The 24,574-nt window shown below is 49.5% G+C and overlaps 1 protein-coding gene across 7 annotated transcripts; it reads left to right on the plus strand.

The window, feature by feature from the left end:
• Positions 1-315: 315 nt before the first annotated feature.
• Positions 316-22,532, plus strand: QRICH1 (glutamine rich 1). Of its 7 annotated transcripts, none has more exons than XM_040568602.1 (11): positions 318-335; positions 4,745-5,074; positions 11,776-12,795; positions 16,204-16,381; positions 17,008-17,162; positions 17,988-18,102; positions 19,405-19,513; positions 19,851-20,002; positions 20,702-20,792; positions 21,599-21,792; positions 22,084-22,532. In XM_040568602.1, the coding sequence occupies exons 2-10, from the start codon at positions 4,766-4,768 to the stop codon at positions 21,789-21,791; spliced, it is 2,322 nt and encodes a 773-aa protein (XP_040424536.1). In that variant the 5' UTR covers positions 318-335; positions 4,745-4,765; the 3' UTR covers position 21,792; positions 22,084-22,532. The 7 variants fall into 7 exon arrangements, with proteins under 7 accessions (XP_040424535.1, XP_040424536.1, XP_040424534.1 ...); XM_040568605.1 differs by lacking the exon at positions 318-335 and adding exons at positions 378-428; positions 1,181-1,241 and having other exon boundaries at positions 21,599-22,532; XM_040568599.1 differs by lacking the exon at positions 318-335 and adding an exon at positions 1,316-1,657.
• Positions 22,533-24,574: the final 2,042 nt, after the last annotated feature.

The raw sequence follows: 24,574 nt of genomic DNA on the forward strand, positions 1-24,574 counted from the left end.
CGGGGGCGCCCGGTAACGTCCCGTGGGCACCCCACGGGACTCCCGTGGGCACCCCACGGGGGCTTTTATGGGCACCCCGCGGGCACCCCGCAGGTCGGGGCCCGGCCCCACGCACCGCACCCCGCGGCCTCCCCCCCCCCTCCCCCCGCACCCGCCGCGGCCCGCCCCGTGCCCTCCCGCTCCCCACGCGTGTCCCCGCCCCGCCTGGGCCCCCCCGAGCGGCGCCGGCCCCTTTAAGGCGCGGGGCGTTCCCCGGCGCCCAGCTCTCGCGGGACTTGCGGGCCGCGCTCTCGCGAGGCCGAGGCTGCGCGCCGATTGGCTGCGGGGGGTTGAATGTAAGATGGCGCCCAGGGAGCTGTGAGGGGAAGAGGCTCGGGGCCGAGGCGGCGGCGGCGGCGCGGGGCGGCGGCGGCGGCGGCGGGGCCGGGGTGAGGCGGGGCCGGGCCGGGCCGGGGGGGAGCGGGGCGGGGCCGGGGCCGGCGGGGAAGGGGGGAACGGAGAGGGTTGGGGGAGGGGAGGCGGCGGCGGCGGTTCCGGGGGCGGCGCGGGCCCGGCGGGCGGGTGGGGGGAGGGAGAGAAGGGAGGGGGCGGCCCCGCCCGCGGGCACGCGCGCGGCCTGCTCGCGGGCACGCGCGGGGCGCGCCCCCGCTGCCCGCCCCTCGCCTCGTTTACCGCCGGCCGTGTGCGCGCACCGGAAGGCGCCGCCCCGGCCTCGGCGCGGCCCTCGGCGGCCGCCGTCCCGGAGAAGCCCCCAACATGGCTCCGGGGGCGCGGCGCCGCCTCCTCCCCCCTCCTGCTCCTCCTCCTCCTCCTCCTCCTCCTCTTCTTCATCCTCCTCCTCCTCCTGCCGCCCCCCCGGGGAACAAAGGCGGCCCCGGGGCTCTGGGGGTGGCACCGGCCCCGCAGGAGGAGCCCCCCCCTCACCCTACCGGGGGCACCGGGTCCCGGTGCCGGGGCTCTCCGGGCCCTCCGGGCACGGTCACCGCTGCTGCTCCTTGTTCTCAGCTCTGCCTGCACGGCCCGGGGCAGGTGCCGGCTGTTCCGCCCGCTGGGTGGGTTTTTTTTTGTTTTGTTTTTTTTAAAGTAAAACGCCCCTTAAACGGCTAAAGCGGGCTTAAAAAAAAAAAAAAAGGCAAAGGAGCTGGGGATGGAAAGGGCTTCTTTGTTCTGTCTTCTCCAGAACGTTACAAGGCTAAGGGCTCAGGACAAGAGCAGCAGAAACACATGCACCATGGTGACTGGTGAGTCCGGACCGTCCACCTGCCGCGAGTCGGGTGTGTGTGCTCGGTAACCTCCGCCTGAGCTGTACCGACTAACCGTGTGTGCTCGCGGTCCTCAGAGAGCCTCTCGAACTTATCGCCTGGAAATCGCGGTCCTGCCGCCCGGGGAAGGATCGCGTCCCTTGGTAGAAGAAAGCTTACTGCTCGGAGGCTCCTTTTTGTTTTTAAAATGCAGTCTTGAAAACGTGCTGCCGAGGTCTAGTAAGGATGGATGCTCGCTATTTCTAACGTGTGGCTAATGGATGAAAGGAACGCAGACATTAGCCTGTTTTAGGAGCGTTAAAAGTGGCGAGTGCAGCAGCGAGCTGTGCGCGTTGCAGTACAGAAGCCTGTTGAATGCACCACTGAGCCTTAAGGGGCTCTTCTGTCAGAAACAGGTGGGTTTAGGTTAAAAAATGTGGCTTCTTGGTGCGGCATTGCTTACCTGAGTCTTCACCCGGACCTGGTACCTCTGCAGCCGTGCACAGTTCTGTGAAACACAGCTCTGAGCAGCTCGGTGCTCGTCGTTAAAATAGCCCTGAGCAGGGCGATTCACAGAAACCTGGCCCAGGCTGCTCCGTTACCTGAGCTACCTTCAGCTCTCTTCTGATCCCCAGAGCTGGGGGCTGTAAAGCAAACCGAGGGAAGGTCCCGTTGCAGGTTTGGAGCAGGAGCAGTGCTGGAAGTACTGCGGGGCGCAGTGGGCTCCGGTCTGTGGCTGGATTTCCAGTGGTTCAGATGGGCACGTCACTGTTACAGGCGTTAGCGACTGTCAGCGCAGTAACTTCGGGTGGATAACAACAAAGATGTTTCCATGCTAGAAGAAAGCACAAGAGCTTCCTTCTCACAGCGCGCGACAGGGCAAGGTTCACAGGACTGGGCTAGCAGGCTTCTGGCTTCCATGCTTGCTAAAGAGAGCTGGTTAGGATGGAGCAGCTGAGCTGGGGCAAGGGTTTGTGTTTAAGCAATTCGTGCTGTTCGTTCCGCTTCCTGGTGGTCAGAAGAGGTAGGTGATGTGCTGGTGGTGGATCTCCTCATTCTGGGGCTTGTTGACTTTGCATCTGGGTTTCTGGTGGCTTCTGGTCTCTGCTGTACAGGAGCACGGCGCACGTCCGAGCGGCTCTGGGTAGAAGGGCTGGAGTTCTCAAAGTGATGTCCGAGCCTTGACAGGGTGATGTTGGGTGATGTAACTGCAGCTCTTTGGGTTAATGGATAACCGCTGTTGAAAAGAGCGGCCCTGCTCACCTCCCCGCTCCTTCCCGTGACAAGATTAACAGAAAGCGAACAACCTAAGACTCGATTCCCCGAGCCCTTTCAACATAACAAGCACGAATGCAGCAGCGAGGAAGAAGGCAGGGCCTTTGCCGAGAGGTGAGCCCTCCCAGCTCAGCAGCACCTTGCTGTCACGCTGCCTTCACCGTAAGGAAGAGCACCCGTAGCGTTCCCTCCTGGGCTCCCAGCGTGGCATCCTCGGGGCTCGTGCCTCAGAAGCCTCCCCTCTGCGAGCCGTGTCTCCTAGCGCACCTCTGCGCGGGCGTGCACGGTGACTGCCCTCCTGAGAGCTTCCCTGTGGTGCTGAGGTCAAACCTTGGAAAGTTCCGAGCAGAAACCTGGGACAAGTTAATGACCCAAAGTGTGTTTTCCAGCTTGAGAGGCTCTAATGGAGCTCCTTACAGTTAGGTGCGAGACTTGTGCGAGTGCGCCTGGTCTAGGTCCTGTCTGAGGCCTGTCTGAAGATGCATCAGCAAGGTTGTTCCCCATCGGTGTCGCCTTGGGCATGCTGTCAGCAACCACCTGGGAAGAGGTTAATTAGCAGAGGTACAGGGCATTGGCTGGGCCTCTTCAGTGGGGCGAGCTGAGTGTTGAGCTGAGAGATACCTGGCTCTTTCTCGGGTGGCTCCCGGAGGAGAGCTGGGGCTTCCCTATGCTGACTTTTACAGAATTGGTGCGTTTAGTAAGTGAACGCTGTTACCTTGTGCTTTTTATCCCTAAACACCGATGCACGTTTCCAGTATATTTTCTGTAACGACCTCATAGAGCAACAACTGCTGTTAATAATTCCTGAAGCCGTACGTTCAGCACCAGCCGCCTCGCGTGTTCCCCTTGCCTTTGATATTCTTTTTCCGGTGGGCCTGGTTCAATGCACTAGCCATGAACCTCCTCCGTGTAAACAAAAACTCCTGTGTGTTTAGACTCGCGTCACGTACCAGTAAGCGCGGTTAGGATTTGCTCCGGCGCTTGCTGGGGTTGGTGGGAGCTGGGGTCGGGCCTGGGGCGTACGGCTGCGCTCGGACGGAGCGCCGCCGACAGCCTGGGACTTGCTGCCATTTTCACACGGCCGTGGCAGCCTTCCGTTCGGTCAGAGGTTTCTGTCCCGGTTCCAGTCGATTAAATCGCTGGGAAATGATTTAAACGGTTCTGCTTTTCCTGCTTGCTCTCGTTAGAACTGCAGCCAAAATGCGCATGCAGCGGTGGCGTCCCGTTCCCTACCTCTGCACGGCTGGATCCAGTAACTCTCCTCTTCTGGTCCCAACCCTGTGCTGCTTCACATCTTCTCACAGCCCTCTCAGTAGCTGGTGGTGTTACAGCTCGAGTCTATTTACCCGTTATCGGGACTAACGAGTGCCTTAGAAACAGCCAGTACGCTTACTGCAGGAACCGTTTGTGGGTTTAAACAAGTCAGGAGGAGAAGGATGCTGTCAGCGCGTACTCTAGAGCTTTCTGATGTTCTCACGTGTAGTCATCTTTTATTTCTCCCTTGCTCTCGCTTTCCCCAGTCCCCTGGTTTCCTCAGTCCCCGTACACGGCACGTTTCACGTAACCTCTCCCTATACTAAAAGCACCATCCAGACCTGATGCCGCTGCCGCCTGTTTTATTTCTAGAGCTCTCCTTCTCTGTGCCTGTAGTTCCCGGTCCGAGGAACCTCTTGATTCTAGCACTCTCCTTCCGCTTGCTCTGTCAGACCGACAGGGCTGTGCTAGTCCTGAGAGCAGCGGATGGATGCTGCGTCTGAGGCTTCCCCTTAGCTGCCTAGAGCAGAGCTGCACGGCCTGGTAGAACGCCCTGCTTGGTTCTCCCACCTCTGGGACCGCAGAGCAGGGCCACGGATGTTGGTTTCCGAGCTTCTCTCGCTAATACTGCATGCCGCAAATGAATGAAATAAGTGACTTGGTTTAGTCCGTGATGGGATTTCGCTGGTCTGGGTGAAGCGCGGTGCTAGGAGACGGTACGGGGCGCTGAGCCCTCTGAGACGGGCACCGCGGTCACACCTGGTTGTCGGTCAGACTGCTGAGGGTTAGCTCGAGAAGGGTGCAGTGGTGTGAGATGCCTCCTAAAACTAAAGCACCTGGCCCAGGGCATCCGGCTGTGCATGTTTGCTAGTTTCCAGTGGTACTCGGGATGAGGAATGAATTACTGGAGCTGGGAACATCCTTGCGCTGGAGGAGTGCCATCGTTAAGAGTTTTAACTTTCTCTTTCCTTAAGGAACCCTCAGGACCTTGCAATATGAATAATTCTCTGGAGAACACCATTTCCTTTGAAGAATACATCCGCGTGAAGGCGCGAACGATCCCCCAGCACAGGATGAAGGAGTTTCTGGACTCCCTTGCTTCCAAGGGGCCGGAAGCCCTGCAGGAGTTTCAGCAGACCGCCACCACCACCATGGTGTATCAGCAGGGTGGCAACTGCATTTACACGGACAGCACAGAGGTGGCTGGGTCTTTGCTCGAACTCGCTTGCCCTGTGACAACCAGTGTCCAGCAGCAAACTCAGCAAGAGCAGCAGATACAGGTTCAGCAACCCCAGCAAGTCCAGGTAAGCGTCTTAAATCATCTCTAAGCGTGTGTGTGACTTGCTGACCCACGGCGCGGTGTGCAGAGCCAGCTACTGTCTAACCTGAAACCACAGGCAAGCACTTAAGAAGCAGGACCAATTAACTTTATATAGAACAACACTATTTCCCTTTCATTTGAGGAATTTGGTAGTAAATTTCTCTCTTGACGGTGCCTCCATTGAGCCCCTCCATAGGAGGAGTAACATACATAGCAATGTGGTGGTGTAACCTGTTTGAGAAATGGTTGACAGTTCTGGCATGTACACAGCTCCCTGAAGCCGTGCGCTCCGCGTGAAGCAGCTATAAATACCCTTCCCCCTCTGCCGGTCTTACTTTCTCTGGTTGTTTAGAGCGGCCCTGGGATCTAACTCTCCATTACTATTTTTTTAAAGTACTCTTTAAATGATTTTACGTGAATATTCTAAAAGTTGGAGTTCTCGATCTGGGTTTTAAGCTGGGCGAAAATGCAGGTTGGTCAAGTGATGAGCTCTGGTAAGATACCCAGAAAGATGCGTACGTGTCAAGGAAGGTTACTCCGTTGCACAGTGGAAGGAGTCTTCTGCAGCTTTTTTTTTTAACAGGTCTTAAAGTAATTAGTATTAAGTATTGAATAAGCAAAATCCAGCGCCAGGCAAAACCCATAGAACTTAGAATGACTTGAGTAACTGCCTCGGCCCTCAAACACATTTCTTAAACAGCTCACAGGTGGCAAGGCGTTGCCCAAGGTTCCTTTACTATACGTCTCCAACCAGCTGAACTCGGACTGCAGCTCTGGCTCCGATACACCTCAGATACGCATCTTTCTGCCTTCTGTAGCATGAAGTTGTGGGCTTTCTTCTCCAACAAATGAGGGTACGGAGACAAATGAGCGGAGATAAGGTCACGGGGAGCTGCCGCAGTGCAGTAGGCTTGTGCTAACAGCTCACTTGTGCGCTCTTCCCCTCCAGTAAAGACAAACTTTCCTCTTTCGCTGGGTAACTTCTCTCCAATTACTCTTTCTGTTGAGTAAATGAATGCTCAACTAGGACTTCGCTAACCTGTTGCCCTACAGTAACTTGTGTTGCAAGGCTTTTGAAGAACAAAAGCTTCTAGTCTCGCAGACAGATGCCTTAGATCTCTGTGTGAGTCTATTAAAACTGGTCAAGGGTGCTTTTGGTTCTGCCAGCTAGCAGATTTTTTGGGAGAAGTCTCATTTTTCAGTTCAGCAGGAGAACTAGTAGGAGAGTCGGGTGGGTTTTTTTTTCGGTGCCTCAGCCTTTAAGATGCTGAAGGCCCCGTAACAATTTTACAAGTTAAAAGGAATATATATATATGATTTCCTGCTGCTGCCGCCTCCTTTCAGAACTTCTCAAAGTTCACACTTGACCGTTGCAGGCCTTGTGGTAGCGGTGATAGGGAGGGAGGTCATATATCACGCACTCCAGAGAAAAATAAACTCCTGACCTTCTTGGAAATAACTGTAGAGTTGCTGCCAAAAACCTGTTCCTATTTTTTAGACTAAATGGCCTGCACCTTGAGGAGAAAAATATCTAACGAAAGTCAAACTTTCAGAAGCCTCTCCTAAAAAATGTTGTGTACGCTTTCTGCTTTGTTTTTGGTGCGACTCTGCTTTAAAATACCTGCTTTAAAATATTTGCTTTCGCATCTGTCAGTGCAGACCCTACTTAGTGTTTGCACTGCCTAGTGCTGCCTCCCTTGAGCCTGTTGCCAGTCCCCCAAACACTGGTGGCACATCTGGCACTAGGTACAGCTGCAGCTTCTGTGCATCGCAGCGCACCTGGGTTCACATGCCTTTTAGCTTCTGGGTCAGAATGATCTCGAAGGGAACGAATTAACCTTATTTTTTCCCCAAGAACTGGGTGGAGGAATGCCTTTACCCCTTGGCGAGAGCGCTTCGGTGCTCTGTCTCCCAGGGTTTCTGACTGAGGTGTGATTGATGTTAGACCCATGATTTAGCGTTCGCCTGTTTCGTGACGGTCGCTGTGGCAGCGGTAACGGAGCGTGGTGCCTGAGCACGGCGGGGCTGTGACGGGGACGGCGCGCCACCGGGGCAGCGCGCCCCGCTCGGCTGCCTCGCTTTGCTGAGCTCCATCCACGTCTGCTGTACTGTGAGGACTTTCCATCGCCCTCCGAAGGCTCCGAGATTTTGATCAAACTTATGTCATCCCAGTACTTGACTCGATAATCCGTTTAGTTCTTGCTAATCCAATTGCACATCGGCGGAAGACCCTTTCAGTGACGATGCTTGTGGCTGGCAGCGTGACAGCAGGGCCGGAGGCGACTAATAATATCGCGGGTCAGATGACCCTGCGGCTCCGAGTGCCGATGACAACCTTGTGATCATAAAGATAGACGGTGCTCAGGTTTCATCCTCGGTGTTGCTGTGACACAGACTGTACCTGGCTGCTGCTGCTTTTATTTATCCTAGCAAAGTAAATCTCCTGTTTGAAGGAGAACTTGCCACCTTAGGGTTTTCTTTCCTAAAATGTTAAACAAATTGTTAACTAACGTTTATTTCAAAGACTAGTGGGAGCAACTGCTCAGTTAGGTTAGGTACTAGTCCGTGCTGCCGTGAAGTGTCTTGGAGCTCCTTCCATGGCCAGTGTCACAGCGATGCCATTAACCATCTTAAGGAATAGTTCAGTGTGCCAAGTTGTCATACCCTGCTCCCTGCATCCAGGGTGTCTGGGAAGGGCTGCGTTTTGCTCCAGTCAAGTAAGAGTTTGTCAGCTCTGCCTCTGGTGGCGTTGTTGCCAGCTGGTGTTGAGCATTGAGGCCATAGAATTGATGATGCCAGCAAGAGGTGTTAGCACTGACTTCCAGAGCACGGTATTTCTGCACAGATGGTGAACCTCTTCCTCCTTTCACTTCTCATCTGTGCGTGCGAGAAGATTTAGCTGAAAGAATATCAGAGGAGAGTAAGTGTGTTTGTGTAGGATGTACACAGTGCACGCAGGGAAGATCCTCAGTTCTGGCCCTTTCTTTAAGACAGTCCGATGGCAAGGTTGCTGGAGCTGATTGGACTGGGGTTGTGGGGAAGACACTACAGGGGAGCAAGGTTGTCAAACTACATAGGGGATGGTGAAAAGACTGCATAAACCGTGAAAGCTTATGCCTTTCTAATTGCTCAGTTCCTTATGTGTTGGCTGTTCGTCGTCTTCTGCCTTCCCCTGGTCTGCTCTATGACTTCAGACCGCTCTGGGAAGCTGGGCAGTGTTAATGACATGAGGCAGGAAAAGATGCACTTAAGGAGCTCAGAAGAAAACCTTAGCCCTGGCTCTGCGCAAAATGCATACTTCTTTCGCTTTTGATGGATGTGGCTTTCTCTAACAGGAGGTAGGGCTCCTGTTTGCTTATCTTTGAATATAAGCAATATTAGCGTAGCAGCTGGTATTTATTACCCTTTGCTGAGCTGAGTTTGCCGCTTCAAAGAATGGTTGCGATCAAGAGGGATGTTTTAAAGATAGCCCATTTTTTTATGTGGAAATAGGTTCCTCTTCAGGAGGGGGAGGTTTTGTTCTCCCTGGTTCACATGTTCCAGCTGTCTCGGGTCTAAATCCTGCCCCAAAGTACAGTGTGGCAACATAATCCTGGTACGGTCACTGTTCAGACACGCAGAGACCCAGCGTGGCACGTGGAATTGTCTTACTGATGTTGATGAATGAGCAGAGGGAAAAAAACTGCAGTGAGAATCTGGTGGTAGTTGTGAGAGGTTGACTCGTACGCTCCCCGTAGGCCTTGTTTACTCTGATAGATAGCAGAGGACTTCCTGTAAAGCAGCTGAATAGCAGCTTCAGCGTTTCCTGCTACTTAGGGATCAGGCTTTTCACCTACTGCGTACTCGTGTGCATGCTCTAGGTACCTTCTGATGGAAGCTGAGAAGGAACCCCTTGTTCCAGTGGTGGGTGTTGGAATTACTTCAGTTTAGGACTCTTTGAGGGCAGTGCATTTTCAGCCTGGTTTCCCCAAACAAGGCTACGCACCGTTACGCGATGGCTGTTCTCCTCTCGTTAACTTTCTGACCAAGCGGTTCACCTCCGTTGGTTTGCCCAGGTGTGGAAGTTTGAGGTGCACCTGCAGTAAGTACCTCGGGTGGGTTGGGAGCATGCTTCCTGCAGCAGGCTTGCTGCCTGCCTGCTCTTACCTCTCCTGGCTTTGGAGCCTCCCTCTGGGATCACCTTCAGGTGGAACTGAGGCACAAGCTGCAGTCTTCCTGTGACTTAGGATTTTTCCAGCTTGGCCACTTACTTGCTCTTTGCATGTGCTCAGTTCTGGACAGAATGTGTGGGTTTTGCTATAAGTGACAGAAGTCTTCCTTTAAGGGACTTACTTTTAGTTCTGCCCTCCTGTTGCAGTACAGGGCTGACACCTAATGCTTTTGATTCTCTAGTCTACTACTATGGTCCAACTTCTAGCTGTTTTATGGTAAAAAATGCATTTCTCTTTGTGATTGCAGCCTGCTGGGAAGTGATTCTTTCCGTGCTGCTGCACCCAAACTCCTGACAATAAGCAGTCTCAGCACTGTAACTTGGTTGGTTTATCGTACCAGTATAACCCAGGAATTCCCAGCATAACACATCCTCACTTTAAATCTTCGCTTTAAGGCTGGAGATTGTTCTCTCTGTTGTTCTTGGCTTGCAAACTTCAAACATTCCTCTCTGTACAGGGTCTTTTTAAAAGTCAGCCACTGATGCTTTTTAGTGTAATTCTTTGTCCTTTTGTCTCAGATACCAAGCTCCATCAAGGAGGTCAATGTAAGAGGTGTAGCAGGCAGACCTTTGGTGTTCGAGAGGAGCGATCTCTGGTCAGAAACACGGTGTCAGCAGTACGGAGAGCTTCCGCTGGTTCTGGAGTCTGCCTTCTTGCTTGGGTCTGGGCTCATTCTTTGGGTGTTTAAAGAAAATAATAATAACTGTGTGAGCTCTAAAGCAGCAGCAAGGCATTCTAGCTGTGGGGGGTCAGGAGTATCGTGTGACTTGAGGCCATGGCTCCTCACCTGCTGAAAGTTAGGGAAGTTGCCCCTGGCTTTCAGAGGCAGTAGGCTTAGGTTCTAAAGGCAGAAAGGAGAAAATGCTGTCTTGTCTGGTCTGTTCGTAGCCTCTGCCTCTTGCAGACGACACCTCTTGCTTAAACCCATTTCACCGCCTTTATAAGTGTGCTCGCATGCTGAAATTTTTCATTTCAGAAGCAGGCTTTCAAGTCGCAGTGCCAACAACAGAAATACTTTGTACGACGTGAAATCAGTAACAGAAACTCTAATGTAAAATTGTGCCTGTGATGGCGGTGGGGGTGCTTTTAAGGTGTTCTTAGTCAACATTTAGGACAAGAGGGAACGGCCTCAAGTTGCACCGGGGAGGTCGTGTGTGTCTTGTTACCTTGCAGGAAATGATACAAAGCCCACATCATCTGGATTACCGCATGCTGCACGTAGCTGTCAGCAGGAGCCTCTAAACTAAAATTCACCGTTCTTCCTGAGAACAGAATGGGTTCTTAACAGGAGGCGACTTCGAATCGGTCTGCCACTGGTGCATTTTGCTATCCCACTTAGTGCTTAGCAACTCTTAATTGGCTGCAAATGAATCCATAACGTTTTTTAAAACTTTTAGAGGTCTCTTTGGGAAGTGGGGTTGAGATTTTGTTTATCTGTGCAGCGTAGACCTGAGTGAGTGTGGAGTCTGTTCAAATGTTAGGTTAGCTTGACTCGCTCTGATAAGTGAGATAGAAAAAGGTGAGGCAACGTGAGCAGGAAGACGTGGTTTTGGGACTAAGTTGCTTCAAACATCATGTGGCCCTTGTAGGTGTCACAAATAAAGCTCTACATCCCTCAGCGGGATTTGAAAGGAGAGGTCGAGCAATTCCCCCCCTTAAGGTATGGCTTTAAGGAAGCCTGGAGAAGTGATCGTGGAAGCCTGGGACATTGCTTCTAGAGCAAGGCAACGCAACAAAGTGGTTTGGGGTGAAGCGGGGAGGCCTCTGGAGAGGAGAGCAGACCTTGGGTAGGGTCCTGGGAGAGGAGATAGCAGCTTGAGGATATTTATTTTCACTGCACTAAAATGAACTGTCCCCTAATATATTTTGTCCATATTATTCAGCATTGTGTAAGTGCATGAGCTAGAAAATATAGCTGAATAACTTAGACAATAAATGGAATTAGTAAATGATTAAAACCAGTTAACTTATTTCTTTCTCGGTGACAACTATACTTCTGAAGCCTAAAAACACAAATGCTGTAGTGGTGTCCTTCAGCTCACGACAGATTCACATGAAACGTGCAATATTTCCTGTGTTAATACCTGCTTGTGTAGCGCTACTATTAACAGTTGGTTTCAAAAGAAGATTTGTCTGCTCTGTGTGGAAAAAGCCAAGTGCTGGTTTCAGCTTACCCGTGGTTCTTACTGCCTGGCACTGGCAAGTGATCCTGCCGCCATCTGGGGCCGGGGTTGAGAGCAGTAAAATCGGTCTTCAGAGCATGGTGAGGATGAGACAAACTCCTGCGTTTTGCAGCAGGAAGCTTCACATCAGAGTCGTGATGCGTGATGAGTAGGTTAACGTACGGAATTGTGACTCTGAGCAGAGAAGACTGGAGCGCGGAGCTCCAGGGACGGACCAGCCGTGCCGATGGCCCCGCGGTCCGGTCGCTGGCACTTGTTGGCCCCTAACTGCCGAATTGGTGTCGTTGCAGGTCCAGGTCCAGGTGCAGCAGTCACCGCAGCAGGTCTCCGCCCAGCAGCTCTCTCCGCAGCTCACTGTCCACCAAGCTTCGGAGCAGCCGATACAGGTCCAGGTGCAGATCCAAGGGCAGGGGCAGCAGCAGGCGTCCCAGACAATACAGAGCCAGTCTCTTCAGAGCCCCAGCCCGTCTCAGCTGCAGGCGGCTCAGATCCAAGTGCAGCACATGCAGACTGCCCAGCAGATCCAGGCTGCCGAGATCCAGGAGGAGCACATACAGCACCAGCAGATCCAGGCCCAGCTCGTGGCCGGACAGGCCATTACTGGTGGCCAGCAGATCCAGATCCAGACGGTCGGGGCGCTCTCACCTCCTCCTTCTCAGCAAGGCTCTCCGCGAGAGGGAGAGCGGCGGATCAGCACGGCCAGCGTCCTTCAGCCGGTGAAGAAACGCAAAGTGGATATGCCTATTACTGTATCGTATGCTATTTCAGGGCAGCCAGTTGCCACAGTGCTGGCCATTCCTCAGGGCCAGCAACAAAGTTACGTCTCGTTACGGCCAGACTTATTAACGGTGGACAGTGCCCACCTGTACAGTGCCACTGGGACCATTACTAGCCCCACTGGAGAGACTTGGACCATCCCCGTTTATTCTGCTCAGCCGCGTGGTGACCTTCAGCAGCAAAACATCACCCACATCGCCATCCCGCAGGAGGCCTACAACGCTGTCCACGTCAGCGGCTCGCCGACGACCCTGGCTACCGTGAAGCTGGAAGACGACAAGGATAAGATGGTGGGAAGTACTTCAGTAGTGAAGAACTCTCACGAGGAAGTGGTGCAGACTCTTGCTAATTCGCTCTTTCCAGCGCAGTTTATGAATGGCAACATCCACATTCCAGTGGCAGTGCAGGCTGTGGCAGGGACGTACCAGAACACAGCACAGACAGTGCACATATGGGACCCCCAGCAGCAACAGCAGCAGCCCACACCGCAGGAGCAGGGGCAGCAGCAGCAGCAGCTACAAGTCACTTGCTCAGTAAGTTTAACTTCTGGGTCTCGCTCCGTGATTAACAACTTGCAGGTGTTTTGGGGAGAGGGGATGCGAGCAGACAGCTGGTGTGTGGGAAGCAGGGATGGCTGTCCGGTAGTCTGGGCGTGACATGGGGCATTTGACTCCTGGTAGATGTAGGGCTGCAGCATGTCGATGTTGGTGCATAATTATAGGGTGCAAAGCTGCCCAAAAGAAAGTTCAGTGTTGCTCTTTGTAGTGTAAATTAGTAGATAAATGCTCATTGCTAGCTAGCTCCTTCCTAGCAGGTATCCTGAAGTCTGTGGGCTTCTCCTGACCTGCTCTAGGGGTGGCAGTGGAGTGGCAGGGACCACTGCAGCGCAGCAAGCTGCACAAATATACCGGTCACCTAGTCGTCGGCTACTTTGTGTTATGCAGCACGTGGAGTCCACAGCAGATCTGGTGCCCAGGTAAAATGGCAAAATCTGAGTAGCTGTCAGGGCAGACTCCGTGGATCAGGTGTACCTGGCTGTCACTCCGGGTCCTGCTGCCAGCAAATGCCTGCAGTGCAGGAACACAGTAACGACCAGTGGCAAGTAAAGCATCTCTTTGTCACGCCTGGCAAACGTGACAGCCAAATGTGCTGGTGTTTTTTCGAAAGGTTTTATTGCGAACTTTAAGCCATAGTTAATTTTAAATTGGCTTTTAAAACTTGAATAATTAGGGCGATTAGTGGCCTGTCTTACTTGTGCAAACAGACGTCGTTTTTCTGTTATTATCAGAAAGTGTAGGGATTGATCTGTCAGAGCCTGTTTTTGCTGAATGGAATGAGAGCAAAAATACCCGAGTGTGCTAGCATAAATATTGTTATAAATTCTTTGCAGTTTATAAATACCACCGCTGGCTTTATAAAGATGTATGTGCCCTCTGCTTCATCAGCAAGCACTGAGCCGGAGAGGATTGCTTTGGGCAGTCACATCTGATTGTTTCTGGACCGAGTCAACCTCGGTGGGCTACAGTGTGTCTTCCCTGGAGAGGGCTCCCTGCACCTCTGGGTGTCCTCTTTTGTTCAGCTGTGCTTTAAGCCATGGCTCATAGGTCTTGTAATGCGTGTGTTGGTTTGGTTTGTATTTGAGTGGGGGGGGGTTGTTTTGGTGATTTCAAAGAGCCTGCTGGATCTTATTTTTTTTCCTGTGTTGGTATATTAGAGATCATTTTATTGCTTTTGGCTACTTAAACAAGCCAAGTTGATAAAAACTTCTTGCCTTTCCACTAAAGAGGATTATTTGGGCTTATTTCTAGGGTATTTTAAGAGTGTGAGGCACATTCATAGGATCCTTTCTGAAGCAGGAACTCCATTATTTCTTTGTAAAGCTTCCGCTAACGCGGTGTACCCCTGTGCGTAGTGGTCTGCAGTTCTTGGGTATCGGGCAGTTTTTTGATGACAAGTCTGTGGAATAATCCTTACACAGGGAGGCACGTGTTCTTCCTCTGAGGGCAGTAAAGCTGCTACAGGTGAGCATCCAGCTTCTGGGTGTTGTCCCTTCAAACTGTGAGACTGAGAAGAGATGTGCTACCTGTCCTCTGGCATTGTGCTGCTCTGGGGGAACAACACCAACCTTTGCTTCTTGCAGCAGCTCTTTCACGCATGGTTCTTGCTGCCTGATGATCCCTGTCGCAGTGTCAGCTTAACTGCTGCTGACTGGGGCAAGTTGCAGCTATTTTGCCCTATTTTTGAAGCACACAAGAAGTCACTTCAGAAGCACCTCCCAGGCCTGTGCACTAACCCCGGGCTGTGTGCCCGCTGATGCGGCAGGTGACGGCTGTGAGGCCAGGGCAGAGGACAGCCCATCAGTGGGGCTGGCGGAGGTGGCCGCCTCTCCGCAGCTTTCTGTTGGAGCCCAGTGGGGAGGACGAGGGTGGAGGCGCAGTGCTGGCTCCTGCAAAGACAAGGTGTCAGCTCGCCCTTGGACTCCTGGCCTCCCAAAGACAGAGGCTTGCTTGACGGCGTCAGCTTTATTGCCTTGATAAAAGCCGAAGCCTTTCAGTCAGCCTCCTGCCGCAGCTGTGGCGATGGAGGCGCTGATATGCAAACAGCTATTAGGAGCTGATGTGAAAACAAAGCAGCAACAAAAGCACACGAAACCAGAGGTAGGCAGCCTGTCTGAAAGCTCCAGTCTGAGGCTCTTACAGGCTTTGCCTCTTCAGCTGGTCGGTTGTCTCTTTTTTTCCTTGTTCCACTAGGAAAGGTAGAGGCGTTCCTAAATCTCTGCACCACTTTCGCTGTGCACTGGAGTACTGCCAGAGCAATTCTGACTGAAGATCGGCAGTATCAAAGGGAAAGTTACTTCATTGTGGCAAAGCCTTTCTTTTTGGGGTGACTTAAGAAATCGAAAGCAAAAGTGTTCAGATGTAGGGGTTGATATCTGTGTAACAGTCAGGGCTGCCAATGACGATTTGACTAAGGGCAGTAAAACTTGAGGTTAACCTCGTTAACCAAGGTGGCGGTGAGACTTTCAGTGGCAGGGGACGGAGAAGCTGGAGTGAAGAATGTTGAGTGAGTGCAGCAGTAGAGTTCGCGGTTCCTTCCGGATACGTGCCACTGATTGCCTGTAAAATAAGTTTCAGTTTGAGGTAATCCGTGATGACTTAAGGTGCTGTTCCAAAGTAAACTTCTGGAGGTCTGAGGACCAGGTTATGTCTATAGCAGGACATGTTGTAGCTGTTCACAGAACAGTAGCTAGTGTGCAGCAGCAGTGTTTGGTAGTTGAGAGCACTTCATTGCAGCTGGATGAATGTTTTGATACTGGTGTTCTAGCCTATTATTTTACATCTCTTACAAATTGCTTAATCTTACCAGTTTGTGTCAGTGAGAGCAGAGCATATTTGTTCTGTCTACCTGTTAAATACAGGCTAATGGAGAGAGCCTGCCCTCGATGGGATGATAGTAGCGTACAACAACAAGTGTTCCCAGAGCCTGGCTCAGGACAGCCCAGGTGTGGGCTGTAGTTGTTTGTTTTGCTGTTTGAGAGGAGACCAGAAGTCTGTTTTTGAGAGGACTTCAGCCCTATGAAGATCCTTGCCTTTGAACTAGCTTCTCTGTGGTATTGTAGCAAGGGTTGCTGCCGGCTGCTAGGTCTCCTGTGGTGTTCTGCAGGACTTCTGAATGCATCAAACATCAAGTTGTGTGGATTTGCTGAAGGGATTTTAGATATGTCTGTTCAAACAGAAAACAATACTTGGAGAGACAAATACTCCTCCTTGAGCAGCAGTTCAGGTTAGACAGCAAAAGCTGCGTTCCCTGGATGGATCTTGTTAGAGAGGGGTGTTGCAAAAGGCTGGTCTCCTGGGGCTAGGGGTGGCACTGCGTTACTTCTTTTTTTGTGTAACTTTTGCATATTGACGTGTATATAACCGAAATATTTTCTGTCACAGGCTCAAACCGTTCAGGTTGCTGAAGTTGAACCACAGCCGCAGCCACAGACTTCACCTGAACTTCTACTTCCAAACTCTCTGAAGCCAGAAGAAGGGCTTGAAGTGTGGAAAAGCTGGGCACAGACCAAGAATGCAGAGCTGGAAAAAGAAGCCCAAAATAGGCTAGCACCTATTGGAAGTATGTGTCATGACACAGATTTTCTTTCCTTTCAAGTAGGGATTATTCAGTGACTGAATGTTAAGGTGTTTTTTGAGAAGAGTGCTAAACAATTTTGTTCCATCAGTGATTGTTTTTAAGTTTAAACTTTGATTTACTTTGCACTACTAATTATTGCATGATCCAACTGCCACAGGACATGTTCCAAGGGAAATATTATAGGTCTGTGCTGAGCCAACTTGAGCAACTAGTCTGGTGGCTGTAGAAAAAGGATATTATGTGACTGCAATGTGTGGACAAACAAAATGGCTGTGCATGCCAGCCACGCTGGTAGGGCAGGCGTGGAGTTGCTGTTTTCCTGTTGCTGCGGGGCAGCATTTCATTGTGGCCATGGTAAAAGAAGGCGGTCGTCATGCAGCTGGCAGGGCAGAGTCTTCCTCTTGGATTCTTGCCCACTTATCTTTTAGCAGATCTGACAGCCCAAGAACTTGATTTATTTCAGTTTTCTTTATTATACGGAGAGAATGTGGTAGTACTGGGCCTGCCGGCTAGAGTGGCATTGCTGGAGACACGGGAAATCATTCCTGAAAGGTCAGAAATAATATGGCTTTATGGCTTAAATAATATGGCTTTGTTTTGTTTTCCAGGGCGTCAGCTGCTGAGGTTCCAGGAAGATCTCATCTCTTCAGCTGTGGCTGAGCTGAATTATGGTCTATGCTTAATGACACGAGAAGCTCGGAATGGTGATGGTGAACCCTATGATCCAGATGTGCTCTATTATATCTTCCTGTGTATTCAGAAGGTAGGGGGAGGACAGTTATATATGCAGCAGAGCGGTGTGTGTTGTCAGAATATGTAGGGAGATTATATGCTTAAAAAAAGGGAGACCGTGCCTTCTATTGAGCTTCCCAACAATTTCATAACAAAAGACACTCTGGTTCTTACATTTAAAAAATAAATTATAAAATAGTGGTGTAGTTGAAACGTACTATGCAGCAATGTTTTCTTCTCCTGAATTAAGTTTGTGAAGAATTGTTAATAATTGAGTTCAGTATCGTGGTGAGAACAATAAATCCTTTTAGGCTTGGTTTTCTGGGGGAGAGGGGAGAAGAGGAGTGATGTTTGAGAAACCTGTCAATGTCAGGATTTGATCGAGCTGAAGCTTTACAGGCAAGAACTTAGCTTTGTGTGATGTGAGAAGTCTGAGCTGGTAATATTGGTGTGCTTTCTGGAAGAGCTGCAGGAATAGAACTGAACTCTGATAGGAAAATTGGGTATCTCTTCTTATCTGAGAAAATCTAGAGTACACAGGACAGTTATGTGAAATAACTTCTAATGAACACTTAATAAGAGGTGAATCCAGTCAGCTTTGCTGTCTAAAATGTTTTTTCTTCCTGTCTTAGCATTCCCATGGTAGTGACTGAGGTTACTTATCCTGTACTATCCTCAGTGCGAGGGTCCTCACTTTTCTAGGCAGGTTAGTCTGCGGTGCTATGCTGTGAAGTGTTTGAGTAACTAGGTGCTTGAGCTCTTAGGGTAAGGTCTTGTCTGACAGGAACATACGACCACTGTATTATACGACTGTATACGATATACTGTATACGACTGTGTTGTGAATCTCTTACAGTATCTCTTTGAAAATGGTCGAGTAGATGACATCTTCTCAGATCTCTACTATATTCGGTTCACTGAATGGCTGCATGAAGTTCTCAAGGACGTACAACCTCGTGTTTCCCCTCTTGGTAAGAACTTGCCTTTATGAACATTAAAAGTTTCTGGAGCTTGGAATGTTTAAATGGAACTACAGCTTGAGTGTAGTCTGAACAGAAATCCTTTCAAAATAATTAATGTCCCTAGGATGGATCACATTGATAGGGAGAAAAATGTTGCATCTACAGTGAATGCTGAGGTTATTGCACGTGTCAGGCTCTAGCTCCGGTTGTTGCTGAGGATTATTTGATGATTACTTCTCACCCATGATAAGGCGGATAGTTGAGATTTTGTACTGTCATGAGGTTGGCTCGCTTGGAAGCCAGCTGATCCTTGATCCAAATCGAGCTTCCTCATCTGAAGCACTAATACATCTTGCCCCTAATATGTATTGTAGCTTTGGGAGATGATGCAACACCCTCATGTTGCCATGTAGCCAGATGGCTATGGGCTGCAGGACCAACTAAAAATGCATGGTTAGAGCCTCGACCGCTGCAATGAAATGCAGCTCATCTCAACCTTGTGTTGACAAGATGATGGCTACAGGGGTGGAGGAGGAGTTTGAAAAGAGACCAGTTTTGTGTGTAAGAGCTAGGGTAAGAATCACATTTATAGAGCGCAGAAGCCTGCTTTCTTAGGTCTTCGTTCCCTTTGATCTGATTAGGTGTCAGTGAAGAAACTATTGCTTGTGTTCAGAAAAGTAGCTGATGTTGCTGGCTAGATAGCTAAGTAGCACCGTGAGTTTTGGAAGCCTTTTGTTTTCACTCTGGCTGTTTGATCTGTGCTTTGTCATTTCACAAGCCCTGGAGTTCATACTGCTGTCTGTTTTTCTATTTATCTGTGTATTTGGAGTATAGTATTTCTCTTCTACACAAAGGAAAAAAAATCTGAGAATCAAAGGATTACTCATGTGTCCAAATACATCACTTGGCACTGTGTGCTGACTGAAGCTGTGCGCAGGGCCAAGAGCTGATTTGTTACACTGGCCTGCCTGCTCTCACATATTATTGGATTATGAGCATCTGCATTGGAGTTGGGCCATTAATTACAAGCTGTTTAAGTGCGTATTTATTTCTCTCTGGGATGGGATGTATAGATATATTGCAGGAATATATTCTCTACAACTTGAGGTTGACGTATATATACAATTGTTTCCTAAATGTACTTGCTATTTAAAAAAAAATACATTTGTGCAGCAATGAATCTGACATCATTAAAGATCTCCTCTTTCCCTTAAAATTTATAGGTTCTCTCATACTTTCAGACTATAAAATGCTGCCTGTGTTCCTGCTGTAACTGTCTCCTGGCATGACACTGACTTCTGATTCTTGCAGGTTACGTCCTCTCCAGTCACGTAACAGAAGAGATGCTGTGGGAGTGTAAGCAGCTGGGAGCTCACTCCCCTTCCACCTTGCTCACTACACTGATGTTTTTCAATACAAAGTAAGTTCTTAGGTCTTTGGGATATTTTCAGCATAAAAACTTCAAGTACTTTGACAGGGATGGTAGGAAAGTGCTGCATTGGATTAGGGCAACATCACGATTTTTGTGTGGTTGCAGACAGCCCTCTTGCAACCCCATGAGGCAAAGTAGATGCAGTACAACAAGGAAACGAGCTAGCAGAGGGAAACTGGACTTCTGGCTGTTGCATGCTTTGCTGCTGGAACAGTCTTTAACAGCGTTGATTCGAGCTTCAGCTGGTTCACGAGGAGTAAAGATGACTACATCACTGTAGCGATTGTATCCTCTGAGTGTCTGGTGTTCTTCTCTTGCTGCTCAGATACTTCCTGTTGAAAACAGTAGACCAGCACATGAAGCTGGCCTTCTCCAAGGTGTTGAGGCAGACTAAGAAGAACCCTTCTAATCCCAAGGACAAAAGCACGAGTATCCGCTATCTGAAGGCTTTTGGCGTACACCAGACGGGCCAGAAAGGTAGTGTCTAGAAGTTTTCTTTGGGAATATTTACTTACTGGGCTTGAAGAGACCTGGAGATGTCTGCAGGTAGGGCCATGAGAACCCAAGGCTCTGCTAATTATTATCAACAGCCTAACAGTGAGTTTTCTGTGTGTTCTCTCTGAGAGAGCACAGTACCTTCTAATAATAAGTACCTTTTGAGGACACATCTTACCTGAGGAATATAGGACTCATCAAGAGCTGAGGGTAACTTTTCTGTTTTTTATGGGCAAAGGGACAACTGGGTGTAAGTGCTTATGAACAGGGAGAGAAGCTTCTTTGGGAGGACTTCCCTTATTCAAAGTCCTTGATGCAAGTGAGCCCATGTAGAATTCCTACATAAATGCGGTCTGCCTTCCTAAAAGCACAGACCCAGGATTTGGCTCAGGCATCTTATTCTCTGTAGTGAGATTTCTGTCATTTGGGACACAGGTAAAGTTGGAAAGATGGGTATGGGTGGGTTGCGTTGTTCAGCAGGCCTTGGAACAGAGCAAGCTCTCCATATAATGCTCTGAGTACCTACAACCGGGCAGTTTTGCCCTGGAACAGCCATACGTCTCTTATCAGTTACGGCACGGTGACAAGATGCTTCAGAGCGCTGAAGCTCTGTGGCATTGCTCAGTTAGTCATGCTTCTCATCCAGCGTGTCTGACAGATTTCGGGGGGGTTGCTCTGTAGTTACAGATGACATGTATGCGGAGCAGACTGAGAATCCAGAGAACCCCCTGAGGTGTCCGATAAAGCTGTATGACTTCTACCTCTTCAAATGGTGAGAGCCCCTGTTCCACGTGTACCATTGCTTGTCTTCTGTGGCTGTGTTGAACTGCATCTTGTAGCTGGCCTAGTTTTTAGGGCAGTGTCTTATTGTTGGCACAGTTTCTGCATTTGCATAGATTTACATAGCTGGGGAGGGGCATTGATATGAGAGGGTGAAATTTCGTGATGTTGTCACCTAACTTAACATACAACTTATGTGGTATTTAAAGAGACAAATCCTGACCTGTGAACTGGCTGATTTTAATTTCATACTCGCTCTGAAGGTTTGTTGCGTTGGCATGAGCTTGCTGTTCTGCCTGTGACTTGCAAACAAATGATCTGGAAGCATCTGCTACTTGAGATGAGGGTCCCATTCAAATTGGCTTCTGAACAAAAACAAGGACTGGAAATTGGAGGGAGGCACAGAGGACTCACCTCTAAATTATGATGATTCTGATAACTAAAGTGCGTGTTCCTCTTCACGGATTGCTCTGCAGCTAGCCTAGATGTCAAAAATAACCTGTTTTTGCTCCGCTCTGAAAGACCTTTAAGGCCAAGTGTTTGTTATACTTCCCAGTGTGAAATAAAGTTTACTTCCTTGTAGTTGTCGCCATGACTTTTTAACCTTGGCATGGCCTAAAAACTTTGGGACCACCGTTTTCTCTAGGAGTAACTCCGTACCTACAGAACAAGTACCTTAATGTCTCGTCAGCCAGATGTCCCCAGTCAGGATTTGTGGAGCCTGGGATGAGGACAGTGGTGGTCTCTCCCTCCCAGGACATTCCGTTAGTCTGGTTATTTCTGATCTTCCCCACGCAGCCCCCAGAGTGTGAAAGGCCGGAATGACACGTTTTACTTGACTCCGGAGCCAGTGGTGGCCCCCAACAGCCCGATCTGGTATTCCATCCAGCCGATCAGCAGAGAGCAGATGGAGCAGATGCTCACCCGGATCCTGGTGATACGAGAGATTCAGGAAGCTCTTGCCGTGGCTAATGCCAGCACCATGCACTAAGGCATCCTTCTTGGCTCGGAAGGGGTGGGGTGGGGTGACGGGGGAGGGACAAGCAAAGATAAATTGTACAGACTTTTACACTAAAGGAGATGCCTAAGTTTTTGGTTTTTTATTGGTGTAGTTATGAAGCCCTTTTAGGCTTCTTCTCTTTAAAAGAATCTAAAGGAAAACCTACCCATTGTGTATCCTACCCAACACATCAAACTGTTGGAACCATTGGAGGCTGCATATCCCCTGCAAGCTGGGAGCTGTGGAAAGCTGCTGGTTGACTCTGTTTTTTTTTATGATGTAGAAAATATGAACTACAGAATTGGCCTGGATGACTGGGGCCTCTGTCTCCTTGGAGCACGTGCAGCCTAGAGGGCACAGAATGATGGATGGACCTGCTCAGCCAGTGGAAGAGAGGCAGGCATCTTCTTTTCTTGTGCTTGGACGTTAATTTGCTGTTATCTTGGAAGGAAGAGGAGAGAGTGAACTACAATTGTCATTTATACAAAGAAAAAAAAAAAACAAACAACGATTTCTATTCAGACCTTTAAGTGACATTTTTAGATGTTAAAAGTACAAACTTTACCACACTCTTCTTTTTTGGCCTAACGTTGAGGCCTTAAACCTTGAGGCTCCTGTGCCTGATGGAATTCTTGTAACATACACTTGTGTATCATATAAAGATACCACCCTGTTTCTCTTATGTATTCTTACTCTAGTTGTTTATTAAGAATGACGAGCACGTCTTTTCAACATGCCATTGAACAATGTGTCTTTATTTGGGGAAGAGTGAGCTGTGAGGGTGGGGGGGTCATTATACAAAGATCAGTATGCAAACCGGTTGTTTTCATCCCTGTTTGTGCTTTCCAGCTTGAGTCTGCTGGACTTCTTTCACCCCAACAAATGAGGAAGGTAGAAGGGGATTAACTTCTATTGAAGGACCTGGCTGCTTGCTGATGGAAGCTCAGTGTCAGGCTAGGAACGTGGGATCTGTGAGACCAGCTCAGACCGTCAGTCTGTCCTAATGTTCCATGGCCAGCCTGTGAGGCTTCACTCCTAGGCAAATCCCCCTCTCCCCGCCTTTACAAACACACCATACCGACCGCATGGTGGAGGGGTGTTGGAGAGAAAAGGGCCTTCCAGGAGCAGCACGTGTGCTGCTATGTAACAGCTTTTTCAGAGTTTAATACAGCTGTGTAGCTTCTGGCATCATTCATGATCATAAACCCCAACCCTGTAGCCTTGCCTTCCTGCATCTTAAGTGGTTGCTCTATTCTATATTATTAACAAATAGTCTGCTCTTTTGAAGCCAGCGGGTAGCCAACTGTGCTTGAAATGGGAGATCACTCTAGCCAGGCTTGTTATTTGTGCCACAAGCTTCTTGGATGTGGAGAGGTGACTCTGCTTCTAGAACTTGTCTTCCTTGCTTTTCCATCTCATATCCCTTCCCCGTTCCGAAATATATAGGCATATACTTCAATATATATATATTACAGTAAAAGAACTTGTGTACAAGCAAGCAAATTTCTGAAGCTTCTGTTGGCCACCACCTGTCTGTATCGAGGAGGAAGGTTTGCCCTCTCTGTTGGGTGTGCGCAGGGTAAATCTGCACATAGGATGAGGGTAGGCATAATGTTGTCTGCTGCTGTGCTTCTGATCCTGGTAGAGGTGTGTGGGCCTAGAGAGGCTTCGAGCCTCTGATGCTTCATGTTGACAGTGGTATTCCTGAGAAAGCAGATGTGCTTGAGTTGGTCGCGAGTATGATTAGTTTGTTCCCTGTGTAGGACTCTGTGCTTAAATAGGTGCAGAGAGGTGAAGTAGCAGCTCACTGTTACTGACTGGTACCTGCACTCTAGACTTGTAGCTTAGTTTCCCACCTCAGAGTTATGCAAAGGGAAAACAGCATTGGGTTGGTGCCCAGGTCCCAGTGGGTTCGTTGGGAAGATGGCACCTGCGCGGTGTGTCATGCTGGAAACTCACCTTCAGCTAAATTCGGCCATCGGGAGTCAGCTGCTGCCTCCTGGTAGGGTGACTGTCAGGGTTGCTAGTGCCACTTCAGCTGTCGGAAGCCTATGATCCTTTCACCGTACCTTAGCGACTGAAGTGTCTGTCTGTGGCCCTAACTTAAATATTTGATCAATGATTTGAGAGAAACTGCAGACTGACCACCTGTGCTCAGGTCCCAGTGTGTGCTCTGCAGTACTGCATGTGAAGCTAGCTCCAGCATGCCTGCACTTCTGTGTGAGCCTGCTGCTTTGTCTCCATCAGAAATGCATTCAGCTGCCAGGTACTAAGTGTACAAGTCGCTTCGTTAGGCGGCTTTGGGAGTTGCTTCTTATTTGAAAAATTGCCAGAAGCTGGAATAACTCGATGGAATATTAGGGCAGTTTCAGGTTAGGGTTGAACAGATATTTCAGCTGAACTTTCACGAGAAACAGAATTCCATGTTACCTTGAAAAATTCCAGCTGATGCACTCTCCTTACTGCCCTTAATAGCAGGATGATCTAAAATCCTAGCAGGAGACAAGTTCTCCGTGGTCTCGGACTATACTGCTTAGGAGTGGAGGAACTTGGCACGTAGCCGTGGAGATCTCCTAATGATTGGTTTTGTTCTGATAGACTGAATTGTTTCCATTACTTTCTTGTTGTTCAGACCTACATAGGAGATGAGCTTGCTGACTTGGAAGTGGACTGCTGTACTGTTGTGTACCGTCTCATCAGAATGTCCACTGTGTTAATTTCATTCCCTATTTTTAGAGACAATCGATATACTGTGATTTAAGGATTATTTTTCT

This window comes from Cygnus olor, chromosome 10 (genome assembly GCF_009769625.2).
Source record: "Cygnus olor isolate bCygOlo1 chromosome 10, bCygOlo1.pri.v2, whole genome shotgun sequence".
Taxonomy (NCBI): domain Eukaryota; kingdom Metazoa; phylum Chordata; class Aves; order Anseriformes; family Anatidae; genus Cygnus; species Cygnus olor.

Coding starts and splice junctions, on each gene's coding strand:
- QRICH1 (XM_040568598.1), top strand. CDS start 1,523: ATGAAAGGAACGCAGACATTAGCCTGTTTTAGGAGCGTTAAAAGTGGC. Junction 18,103..19,404: donor ACCTCGTGTTTCCCCTCTTG/GTAAGAACTTGC, acceptor TGATTCTTGCAG/GTTACGTCCTCTCCAGTCAC. Junction 19,514..19,850: donor CTGATGTTTTTCAATACAAA/GTAAGTTCTTAG, acceptor CTTGCTGCTCAG/ATACTTCCTGTTGAAAACAG.